The sequence below is a fragment of the Hippopotamus amphibius genome, chromosome 13 (assembly GCF_030028045.1).
Source record: "Hippopotamus amphibius kiboko isolate mHipAmp2 chromosome 13, mHipAmp2.hap2, whole genome shotgun sequence".
NCBI classification, from domain to species: domain Eukaryota; kingdom Metazoa; phylum Chordata; class Mammalia; order Artiodactyla; family Hippopotamidae; genus Hippopotamus; species Hippopotamus amphibius.
The window spans coordinates 47,912,298-47,923,556 of record NC_080198.1 but is presented as its reverse complement, the minus strand read 5'-3'; the positions used below and the strand labels follow the sequence as shown (position 1 = coordinate 47,923,556).

Sequence of the window (11,259 nt, the reverse complement as noted above, 5' to 3'; positions counted from 1 at the left end):
AAAAAAAGTTGATGTCCAAACTTACAATATCGGCCTGAAACATTTGGACCCTGGGAGCCCCATGTCAGGCACTTCTTGACCCCTGGAAGAGTCCGGGGAAGGGAAGAGGGCCCTTCTGGGAAGCAGCAGGAGTACGAGACATCGAAGGCAGAGAATCCTAACCACAAAAGCTTAACAAAAGCACACTATCCTCCAGAGCCCTCCTCGGCAGGTTCCCTGGATACCCTCTTCTCGCACCCCGGACGCCCACACACGCGGTTCCCTGCGGCAGGACCGTCAGCCTTGCGGTCCTCAACAGAAGCAGCACCCTCCCCGGCCGACTGCGCAGCTCCTAAGCCCCGCTGTGTGTGAGCGCAGCCCTCAGACCAGCCCCAGCCCGGGATCCGAGGGCATCCCAGCACGCGAGGAGCGCAGGCAGCGCAGCAGCCTGCATCTTCCGGGGCCGAGCCGGGAGCGCGCATGTGCGGGCCGGACGGCCGGCTCGTCCCCTCCAGCGCTCCGTAGCGTTCCCTCGGCGAGCTCCACGTAGGCCGCGCAGGCGCCTTGGGCACACCGCTTACCTGCCGCCGTGGTCGCCGCCGCCGCCGCCGGAGCTGAATGGGGGGCCGAGGCCAGCCGGTGGCACCCGGAAGAGAGAGACGCGGCGGCGGCGACGCCGACACCCGCAGGACGAGTGTCCCGACCCGCCCGCGAGCCCAGGGAGGAGGAGGCGAGGCCCGGCCCCCGCGGTGCCTGGCGTAGAGAACCCTCCGTCGCCGCCGCGGCCGGGTCTCCCAGAGCGCTCGCCCTCAGGTCTCATCCACTTCCAGGACCCCGCGTCGCGCCATGTTCAAGAAACTGAAGCAAAAGATCAGCGAGGAGCAGCAGCAGCAGCTCCAGCAGGCGCTGGTCGCCACTCAGGTACTATGGCCGCCGCGCTCCCCTGCTTCCCTGACCCTTGACCTCTAACCAGAGGCTTCTCCCAGACCCCGGGCTGGGGATGCGCTCAGGGCGGTCCAGGTCCTCCGTGCCTCCTGACCCGGGTCCCCCATCCCCAAACTCCGTTCTGGTTGGGGGTGGCTGGGTTCGTGACACCTGATCTCTGTTAATTTCCCCTGACGCCCAGCCGGGTCTGAGAATAACTGAGAGGGGCTCCGATCTTGCAAGAGTTTTGACCCATATCGAGGGTTCCCCCAGCCATCCGAGACCCCAGCTCAAGAGTGAGGGCGGGATGGGAAAACCAAGGTCCCTTGTGGCATCCGATCTCTCGACCGAAGTCCCCTCTCTCACCCCCGACCCGAGGTTGAGTACCGAGGGGCCCCTGGCCCGTGACGAAGTCTAATTCCCAGCCCTGGTCCAGGCGTGAGGGCCAGGGGTCGAGCCATTCCTGGCCAGGCTGCTTGCAGGAGCGTCGGGACCTGAAAGAGGTGGCGGGTGGCAGGCGTCCAGCGCCCGAGGCTGTCACGAGTTAGTCACTTCGCATAACTTGGTTGATCCGGGACGGGCGGACGGGGCCTGGCAGGGCTTGGACCCGTCGGCAGCTCGGCTGTGCTTCTTCAGGAGTCTTGTTCATGTTTGTTTTTCACGAATGCTGTTGCTTCAGGAAATGACAGTTTCCAGGAAAAAGGGGGCATGTTAGCAGTGTTAATTTAAAGAAGCAAAAGCAGTCTCCTGAGCAGCTGTGAACGTGTGTTTTGGTGCTGGCAGCACCTGGTCCCTTCAGCAAAGAGGAGGGCTTCTGCTAAATTTCTTCCCAAGCCTTTCTGAGTCTCAACAGACTGAGCAAATCTCTCTCTTAATTTTTTGAGTTTCTACAAGAAAGGCTGGGTTTTGACTAATTTGGAGGCATTTCTAAGCATTTTTAACAAAACATTTATCTTATACAACTTTTAAATATAACTAACAACTAATTAACAGCTGCTAAATCAAACAACTGCTGCAGTGAATTTATTCTGAAACTGTAAATTGAAGTTGTTCTCTAAAAATGTAAAGCTCCTGTTGAGTGAAACAGTGGTTGAGATACGTAGGAATATGGTACTGAAAGCTTGTTTATTCTCTCAAGTGAAAGGTAAATAGTGATTAAGATTTCAATAGCAAATATTTTACTTTTCATACCATTTACCACAAGCTTCTAAATTTTGCAAAACACCTTTTTTTAAAATAAATTTAATTTATTTATTGGCTGTGTTGGGTCTTCATTGCTGCACTTGGGCTTTCTCTGGTTGCTGCAAGCGGGGGCTACTCTTTATTTTGGTGCACGGGCTCCTCATTGTAGTGGCTTCTCTTGTTGTGGAGCACGGACTCTAGGTGTGTGGGCTTCAATAGTTGCAGCACACAGGCTCAGTAGTTGTGGCTCATGGGCTTAGTTGCCCCGTGGCATGTGGAATCTTCCCAGAGCAGGGCTCAAACCGATGTTCCCTGCATTGACAGGCAGGTTCTTAACCACTGCGCCACCTAAGAAGTCCAAAACACCATTTTTTAAGAAACAAAGAAAAAACTGAAAAATGCGGTACAGATGAAGAATGTTGGGAAACAGGCATGCTAGTGAGTGCAAGGGACTCTATACATATCACTGATCCAGGATTCCACCTCTAGAAATTTATTCTAAGAAAATTTAGGGTGTATTAAGGAGTTAGCTTAGGGACTAAGGGGTTAAGTAACCTGCCTAATGTCACACAGCTAGAGTTAGAGCCTACAGAGAAGTAGGCTCTAACTTGTATTAAAAGGCAGATTGAAAAAACAGCATGTAAAGTGTGAACCCAGTTTTGTGGGGAAAGTGTGTATATATACACACACAGACATAGTGAAAATAGTTTAAGAAGGATATGTTCCAAGGTGCTGGTTCTTTTTCTTATTTGTAATGGTATCTTTTTTTCATGAGCTTTAACAAAGGGAGGTTGTCTTTAGAATAATAGTAAAAGAGCTAGTTAAAAAGTAATGTATTAGAGCTCCTAATTTCTGTGGGTTGTTGTGTCTGGTGAGACTGCATGTGGAGCAAATAGTATCACTTTGTGTACAAAAGATTTAAAACAGCCCTCTTCAATAAGGTGTGTATGTGTGTGTATATATATAATATATCTATTTATCCAGAATGCAAAAGTAAATTGTTAGTGATCAGCTGTTGATAGAAACTTGATTCTGTCTGGTCTTGATCCTCAGCTATTCAGAACCCTTCAAGTTGAGAAGTTCTGGATTGTTTTCAGAGTTAAGGATTTCTTTCAAGCATGAATTAAACAAATCTTTTTTGATGGGACAGTCCTTTTATAACAGATTACACATATCCTTTTCTCATGCAAAGGATCCTGAATTTATATAGTATTATCATGTCTTCATTTTTGAGTATGAATTATTTTGTTTTGAGGGCACCATGCCCTCAGGATTTTAATGGGGTGTGAAAGACAATTCCGCTTTACCCACTTAGGAGGATTTATTTGTTTGTTCTTGGTCTACTCTTTGTAATTACTTTGTGCCCCCCTTGCTATCTGCCCAGTGTCTGTCTTCCAACTTTTGAATTGTTTGGGCTTTAAGTCAAGGCAGGACCCTAAACTTCTAAAGTTTTGTGTAAAATAAGGGCAAGTACCTGAGAGATTCTTTATTGTCTTTTAGTATATTAACACAAATTTTGAGACATTTGTTTTGAGATTTTGGAGGCCTTTGTGTACATAGTTTCTGGTTCTTAGCTTGCTTTCCAGAGGTGAGATTGCCTGATAGGTATGTTTCAAGTAGAGTGAGTTGTCACATGTTGATAATTCTGGGATAAATGAACCATTTGCATCATAGTATTTGCAAAACTTTTCAGTAATAGTCATAGTGATGGTGTTAGTAACACTATAGGGTCCCTTAAGTTTTTGAAAGCATTCGATAAAAGACAGCCTTCTATAGTCCGCAGTCACTTCTCTTTGGTTGGTGCTAAGATTATTTGAACCCTTCTTTGGCAGCTATTATTTTAAGTAAACATTTGTTCAGTTCTAATGATGACTTGAAGCCTAATCAGTAATAAAGAATAAAATTTAAAAATTTCAAATCAAGCTCCATTTAATATTTTTTTTAACAGCAAGTATCTACTTGGATTTTAAACTCCTTACCGAATGAATTTGATAAAAGTTATTAAAAAGTAATATGGAATACTTTCTAGTTTCTTAGGATATATATATAGTGCCATGAATAAAAATATTTTTTAACATTTTCAGCCTTTTTGAAATATTACTAAAACTTAAAAATTATAAAAAGCACAGGCACAAATGGACTATTGTATGATTCTGCTTGTATGAGGTACTAGATTAGTCAAATTCATAGAGACAAAAAATAGAATGGTGGTTGTCAGGGGCTGGAGAGGGGAGGCAGGGAGTGGGGAATTATTGTTTAATGAGAGCAGAGTTTCAGTTTGGGAGGATGAAAAAGTTCTGGAGATGGACAGTGATGATGGCACAACAGTAATTAATACCACTGAACTGGATGCCTACAAATGTTTAAAATGGTAACTTATGTATACTTTACCACAATAAAAAAATTAAATTAAAAAAAAAAGCAAAATGTGGGCCTACCCCAAACCTGCAGAATGATAACTTTTTTAGATTGGGGCCTCAAAATAATAGTTTATGTAATAGAAATTTAAAAAAAAACTCCACAAACAGCAGAGAAAAGAATCCCTTTCTGAAGGAACATAGCCTTTTTGTGAGTGCCACTTGGCAAAATAATTAGCCTCAATCTAAAAGCATAACTCCCAGAGAAAACATTTAGATCAGAAGAATCAGAATGTCTTGAGTGTTTATAAGTATGTATTTTGACTGGGAAGCATATAGTGGCTATTTGTATTACTTTATATAGAATATACATTAAGTTCTTATGTTTTAAGTGATAAAACAGTCCTTGTTCATGTGACTTAAAAAATCTGTGTGAAACTTGAATAGGGTAAGGGCCATGCAAAGGTCTTTCATCTGCTTCTTAGTTTGATAGGAAGAGCTGGAGGAAAAAATTCTGAGAGAAGCTTTGTCTCCCCAGCTTTTGGGATGAATTAGCCCAATTTTTTAAAATTGTGATATTCAAAGACTCCAAAACATAGATGCAAATTATACATACTTTACATCCCACGGAAGCTTTAGGCAAATTCAAAAGTGCCTCCTCCTGAGCTTGGTAGGTGGCGCAGTGGTTAAGAATCCACCTGCCAGTGCAGGGGCCACCAGTTTGATCCCTGCTCCAGGCAGATCCCACATGCTGCAGAGCAACAACTATTGTATGCCGTGCGCCACAACTATTGAGCCTGTGCTTTAGAGCCTGTGAGCCACAACCGTTGAGTCCATGTATGTCCATGTGCTGCAACTACTGAAGCCCATGTGCCTAGAACCTGTGCTCCACAACAAGAGAAGCCATGGCAATGAGGAGCCTGCACACCACAACACAGAGTAGCCCCTGCTCGCAGCAAGTAGAGAAAGCCCGCATGCAGCAGAGGAGACCCAACACAGCCAATAAATAAATAAATAAATAAATTTATTTAAAAAAAAGAAAAAAAAAGTGCCTCCTCCTGGGCCCAGGTGAGAAGGCAAGCCTGGAAACTTTGATGTAGAACTTCAGTTCATGTGTTGATCTAACAGCACCTAGTTTCTTCACCTTCTAAATCACAAAATATTAGGAAGACATTCTCATTTACTTAAACATTTGTTTGACCAGCTATAAAGTTCTAGGTTGAAAAATTTACCTCTGACTGTTGGCTGTATTTCTTCCTTATCTTCTAGCATCCTGTAGGCAGATGAAAAGTCTAATTCCAAACTTGTTCTTTCTTTATTGATAGTTAACTTGATCTTTGAATCTTCTCTTTTTTCCTTGATGATACAGAATTTCTATTTTTCTTCTCTGATTTCTTTGCCTTTTTTTTTTTTAATCTTAATCTTTCTGGTAAATCATTTGTATGTCCTTTCTTATATATTATTTTTTCCTGTTTATTCTATTGTTTTGAGAGATTTCTTCACATTTTTATTTCAGCTGCTTCTATTGAATTTACTCTAGTAATTGTATATTTAATTTCCACAAATAGTAACTCTAGTCACCATTGGGTAACTATTTTTAGCCACATGTATATGGCTAACTACATACGTATTTAAATTATGTTCCTTGGTTTATCTGATTGGTGTGGGTTACTTGTTATACTTGCATTTATTCATACTGGTCATCTTGTTTTTCTTTTTTTTTTTTGAGAAAAATGTCTTATTGGTTGCTTAAATTTATGAAGACCTGGTGGGTGATTTATTTTGGTAGCTAACATGACTTTTCTTTGCTCTTACCTGTCACTCTGCTGTGTGGAGGGCCAGCCAAAACAAAGAGAGTCTGCTTTGAAAGGTGACCATACAATTGATTATCCAGACATTCTTAAGAATGAAAGGGTACACTACTGGTAATTATCTTGGAACATAAACTGGCATGAACTGGGTGGGACTGGGATTGCGGTGGTCAAACTGGGGCGTATTGTGGTACCAGCCTCTGCTGTTGGAGCGCTAACTCCTCCAAGGTGTTGCTCATTATATTTGGCTGTTACTGTCGTCTGGAGACGTGTTTGGGTTGGAGAAGGCTGACCTCACTTACCTGTTTGTCTTGCAGACATTTAACACATCCCTGAGAGCAGTAATCTCCCCATCTAGTGTCTAAAACTGTGATTTTTTTTTTTTTTCTGTTGCAGAAAGTTGCTGCTGCCTCTCCTGCAGCCTTCTGTGCACGTTCAGAGTTATGGCTACCTTTGCCCTGATTTCTGCACCAATTTGAATCCTTTTGCCTTTGATTCTTCAGAAATTTATTTTCTTTTTGCCTGTGATGTTCTCTCTCTTGTTCTGGAGTGTTGATTAATTTATCTGCTTTTCTGCTTTTTTTAACCTTTATTTCAATGGGTTTTGGGGAGGAAGAGAAGTAAACAGTGTTCAGTCTGCATTGTTGTACTGAAACCTAATTACCATTCTGTAACTAAAACATAAATTTATCTTAAATATTTGTCTTTTAAATTTTGAATTCTTAACAAATGCTTTTTCTTTATATTAGTAAAGATAGCTGATTTTTCTATTTTATTTATTTTATAGAATTATTTGCCTAAGTTAGCATGTACCATGTGACTGGTATTGATATATGCCACTAACAATAGCTAGTTCCTGAAATGTTGAGAATAACATCAGTCCACTTATTTGTTATCAACTGTTGGATGAGATTTAGGATGAGAAATAGATCATCTTTCAATCCATATATATCATGCTTTTAAATTATATTCGGTATCTTGTACTGGACATACTAGTTACTCATGATTTTTAAATAAACATTTAAAATAAAATTTTGCTTTTATTCTATTTTAATCAAAATAATATGTTCCATAGTTTTAGTATATGTGCTGCCGAAGCGAGCACTGTTCCATAGTTTTAAAAGATCAAGTACTGCTGAAAGGCTATTATGCAAAAAACAAAGACAAAAAAACATTGTCTGCTCAAACCCTCCAGTTCTGTTCTCCATGTTCTCTCTGGAGACTTTAGGATCTTCCCTTTATATCTTGTTTTCTGAAATTTCATGGTAAATATGCCTTTGTATAGTTTTACTTTTGCATTGTGCTGAACACCTAGTGGACACTTTAAGTATGGTGACTCCTGTGCTTAAATTCTTGGAAACTTTTAGATATTATTTCTTTGATAGTTTGCTCCCCTTTGTTTTTTCTCTTCTATCTTGGAAGTCCAGTTAATTAGCTTTTGTGCCTTCAGGATAGGTTCTTTTATTTATTATTTTTTACCCTTTTTTACCCTTTTTGTTTTTTTGTCCTACTTTTGAGAGTGTACGTCAATTTATCTAACTCTTCAATTGAATTTATTTATTTACTGAGGTATAGTTTTTTTTTTAATTAATTTATTTTATTGGCTGTGTTGGGTCTTTTTTGCTGTGCGTGGGCTTTCTTTTTAGTTGTGGTTAGTGGGGGCTACTCTTCGTTGTGGTGCGCGGGCTCCTCATTGCCGTGGCTTCTCTTGTTGTGAAGCACGGGCTCTAGGCGCGTGGGCTTCGGTAGTTGTGGCACATGGGCTCAATAGTTGTGGCTCACGGGCTCTAAAGCGCAGGCTCAATAGTTGTGGTGCACAGGCTTTGTTGCTCCGCGGCACGTGGGATCTTCCTGGAGCAGGGATTGAACCTGTGTCCCCTGCGTTGGCAGGCAGATTCTCAGCCACTGTGCCACCTAGGAAGCCCTGAGGTATAGTTAATTTACAATGTTGTGTTAGTTTTCTTCAATTGAATTTTTAATTTTGGCTACTCTGTTTTTAAATTTCCAAAGGCTGTTTCTTATTGTCTTTTGCTTTTTCATAGCATTGCTCTTGATGTACTAATATATCTTTTATCTCTCTGAGAATAATGGGGATTTTTTTTCTTTTATTTTGAAGTTTTCTTTTAATCTTTACTGTGGGTTTTTGTTTTATTTTTCTTATTTCTGGCTCACTCTTACATTGGAAATTTTCTTTACCTGTTGAGTGCTTTGGGCTATCTATTCATATTTAAGGACAAGGCACTAAAAATCTGATGCTATTTGGAAGTAGCCTGTGATTGACACTGGGGCTCACTGCTGGGTGACAGGCTGTAAACTGGTTTTATTGTTGGGAGAAATATCTACATGTTGGTAACCAGAGGCCTAGCTGCCAGCTTCCTGGAAGCAGGGCTGAGAAAGCCTGTTGGAGGTTCTCCTGTTCACTGTGCAGAATATCACCTAATCCCGCTCAGTTTAGTCACACACTTTGCCCTTCACTCCTGTCTCATTGTGCTTGGTTTCCCCAGTCTGAAGCCTCATTGGCTCCAGAAAGTAAACCTCTGGTTCTTCAAAGGCTATATAAGGAGGGACGGGGGCCTGGGGAATCTTTGAACCAGTCTTTCTGATTTTGATCCTGCCTCATCTTGACTTATAACTTTTTCTTTAAGCCCTGTCTTTTTAGGGTTCTGGGGATGAAAATAGGCCTGCTTCTTCTCATCACTGTTCCCTTCTCCATGGGGTTGTAGTGTCGTCAGCAGCACTATTACTGTTTTTTTATCTCCTTTGGGCTGCGTTGGGTCTTTGTTGCTGAGTGCGGGCTCTCTCTAGTTGTGGTGAGTGGGGGCTCCTCTTTGTTGTGGTGCATGGGCTTCTCAGTGCAGAGGCTTCTCTTGTTGCAGAGCTCGGGCTCTGGGCTCTAGGCTCTCGGGCTTCAGTAGTTGTGGCATATGGGTTCAGTCGTTGTGGCATACAGGCCACAGAGCGTGCAGGCTTCGGTAGCTGCAGCACATGGGCTCGACAGTATTATTTTAGTATTCTTTTATTCACATCCAATCTTCTGAAAATTGGTTGAAATTTAACTTTTTGGGAAGGAGAGAAAATAGGAACATATAGTCCATCTACCATGTTTAACCTCAAGTCTTCTTAAATTACTTTTGAATGAGTGGCTTTCACCATACTAAAGGGCTGTTTTTGAGAGGTGAGCATTTACAGCATGAACAACAGTATTTCATTTCTGGCACTGCTGTTTAGGTGTCAGGATGGGGAAGGTACTTTATTAAAGACGTGATGGAAAGCTCTAATAATTTTGGTAACTAGTGTATGAAGGTTTATGTGAAGAATTAACTCCCAGTTACCTTGGCCATTTTTTTATAGCTGGGATGTCAGATTTGGCAGAGACTTCGGAGTGCTTTGGTGAGGAGTTTGCGGCTGTGTCCTTGCCATGCGTGTGGGAGGGAGAAGCAAAGCCAGACGTTTGTTATGCTTGTGTAAGAATAACATCTCATCTGTTTGGGGTATAACTTGAGAACTGGGTAATGTCAGAAGGCCTCTGAGCAGCCAAATTTTTAATGTCATTAACTTCACATTTCATAGTTAATGTATGTTATTCATGAGACTACTTTAAAAAAATCCCTCACTGAGAGCTTCCTTATGGTTATTTTGTCTACAATGCCAATAAATGTAGTTAGCTTTCTAAACTGGTAGCAGGCTAAAATGAACAGAGAAGATATACTACAAGCAGCATATTGACAGGAGTGACGTTTTCCTAGAAAATGTTATATTATATTCAATTTCTTTTATCTTTGAAAACTAGAATTAGTTGATTTCAGAAAGGTGTAGATTCAAAATGATTAAACCTCATTGTTATCTCCAGACCCCTGCAGGTATTAGTGAGATTTAACCATCTTGAACCTGTAACTTTAGATAGATATATCTATATCTGTCTAACAATTCCGCTATCTTGAATAATTCTTTATATGAAAACTCCCCAGATAATAGAGCCCCTTATGGAATAAACTTCAACATAGTTTTAACTTTATTATAGAACTTCCCAGTAATATGAATATCCAAAATTTCTGTTTTTTTATCTTTAGATTATATTGTTCAACCTAGAATTAATGCTTTTCAATTTCTGTTTTGTGGTATTGTTAAAATATATTGGATTTTATATTTGATGTATTCTAGATTTAGTAGTTAGTGGCAATGTTTATCAACGCTGTTCTTGGACAACATGGTATGATGAAAGCAGTTCAGGTGGCTTGTGGAATCAGTGGATTAGGACCAGCTTTTTTTTTTTTTTTTTTTTTTAATGAGTAGGTTAGGTCAAAATGTGGCATCTTATGTTGTAAAGGTTAAGGTTCTATAAAACTTTTGTTTTAGAAGTTTCTGTGTGAAAAGGATGTTATTGCTGTTTTACTGTTGGTTCCAGTGAAAAAAAATTGAGAAACAGTGATCCAAAGACTACTGGGGAAGTGGATGAGGGACTCAAGAGACCTGTGTGCTAACCCAGATCTCGCAGTATGTGACCTGATCAAGTCACATAAGCATTCTGAGTTTCCTACTTTCTCATCAGGAAATTGGGGATAACTGTCCTGCTTACCTTTCGGTTTGGTTGTGGGATTCGAAAGAGAAAGTATTTGAAAGCATTTGTTATTATAGAGCGCATCTTTATTTCACAGCGCCTGCTAAGGTGCTGTGTTGGTATTGCATTTGCCTCGAAGTGTAGATGTAGCCTCTGTACCATAGGGTTGAGAGACAGTTACTCCTGGTGTAGTGGGAGTGTGCGAGGATCAGGGTGACATCTGGAGAGTCTTGATGGGTAATGAAAAGTCATGGTGTTCAAGCCTTATTATTCTTAAAGAAGACTTGTACTAGTTTCCTAGTGTTGCATAACACATTACCATAACCTTGCTGCCTAATAACCCAGTCACTGTTTCACAGTCTGTATGTCAGAAGTCTGGCGTGGCATGACTGGCTTCTCTGTTCAGGGTCTCACAAGACTAAGATCAAGTTATTGTCTAAACAGTGTT

At 41.3% G+C, this 11,259-nt stretch overlaps 1 protein-coding gene across 5 annotated transcripts in view; it reads left to right on the top strand.

The window, feature by feature from the left end:
* The first annotated feature begins 572 nt into the window (after positions 1–572).
* The window catches only part of GOLGA4 (golgin A4), a 99,493-nt gene continuing 88,806 nt past the window's right edge, over positions 573–11,259 (top strand). For 4 of the 5 annotated variants that reach the window (XM_057706916.1, XM_057706915.1, XM_057706912.1 and 1 more), the window contains exon 1: positions 574–900. In XM_057706916.1, coding sequence (XP_057562899.1) covers positions 826–900 — 75 coding nt within the window. In that variant the 5' untranslated portion in view covers positions 574–825. Of the gene's footprint in view, positions 901–11,259 lie in introns of all 5 variants that reach the window. The other variant, XM_057706914.1, reaches the window with a different exon arrangement.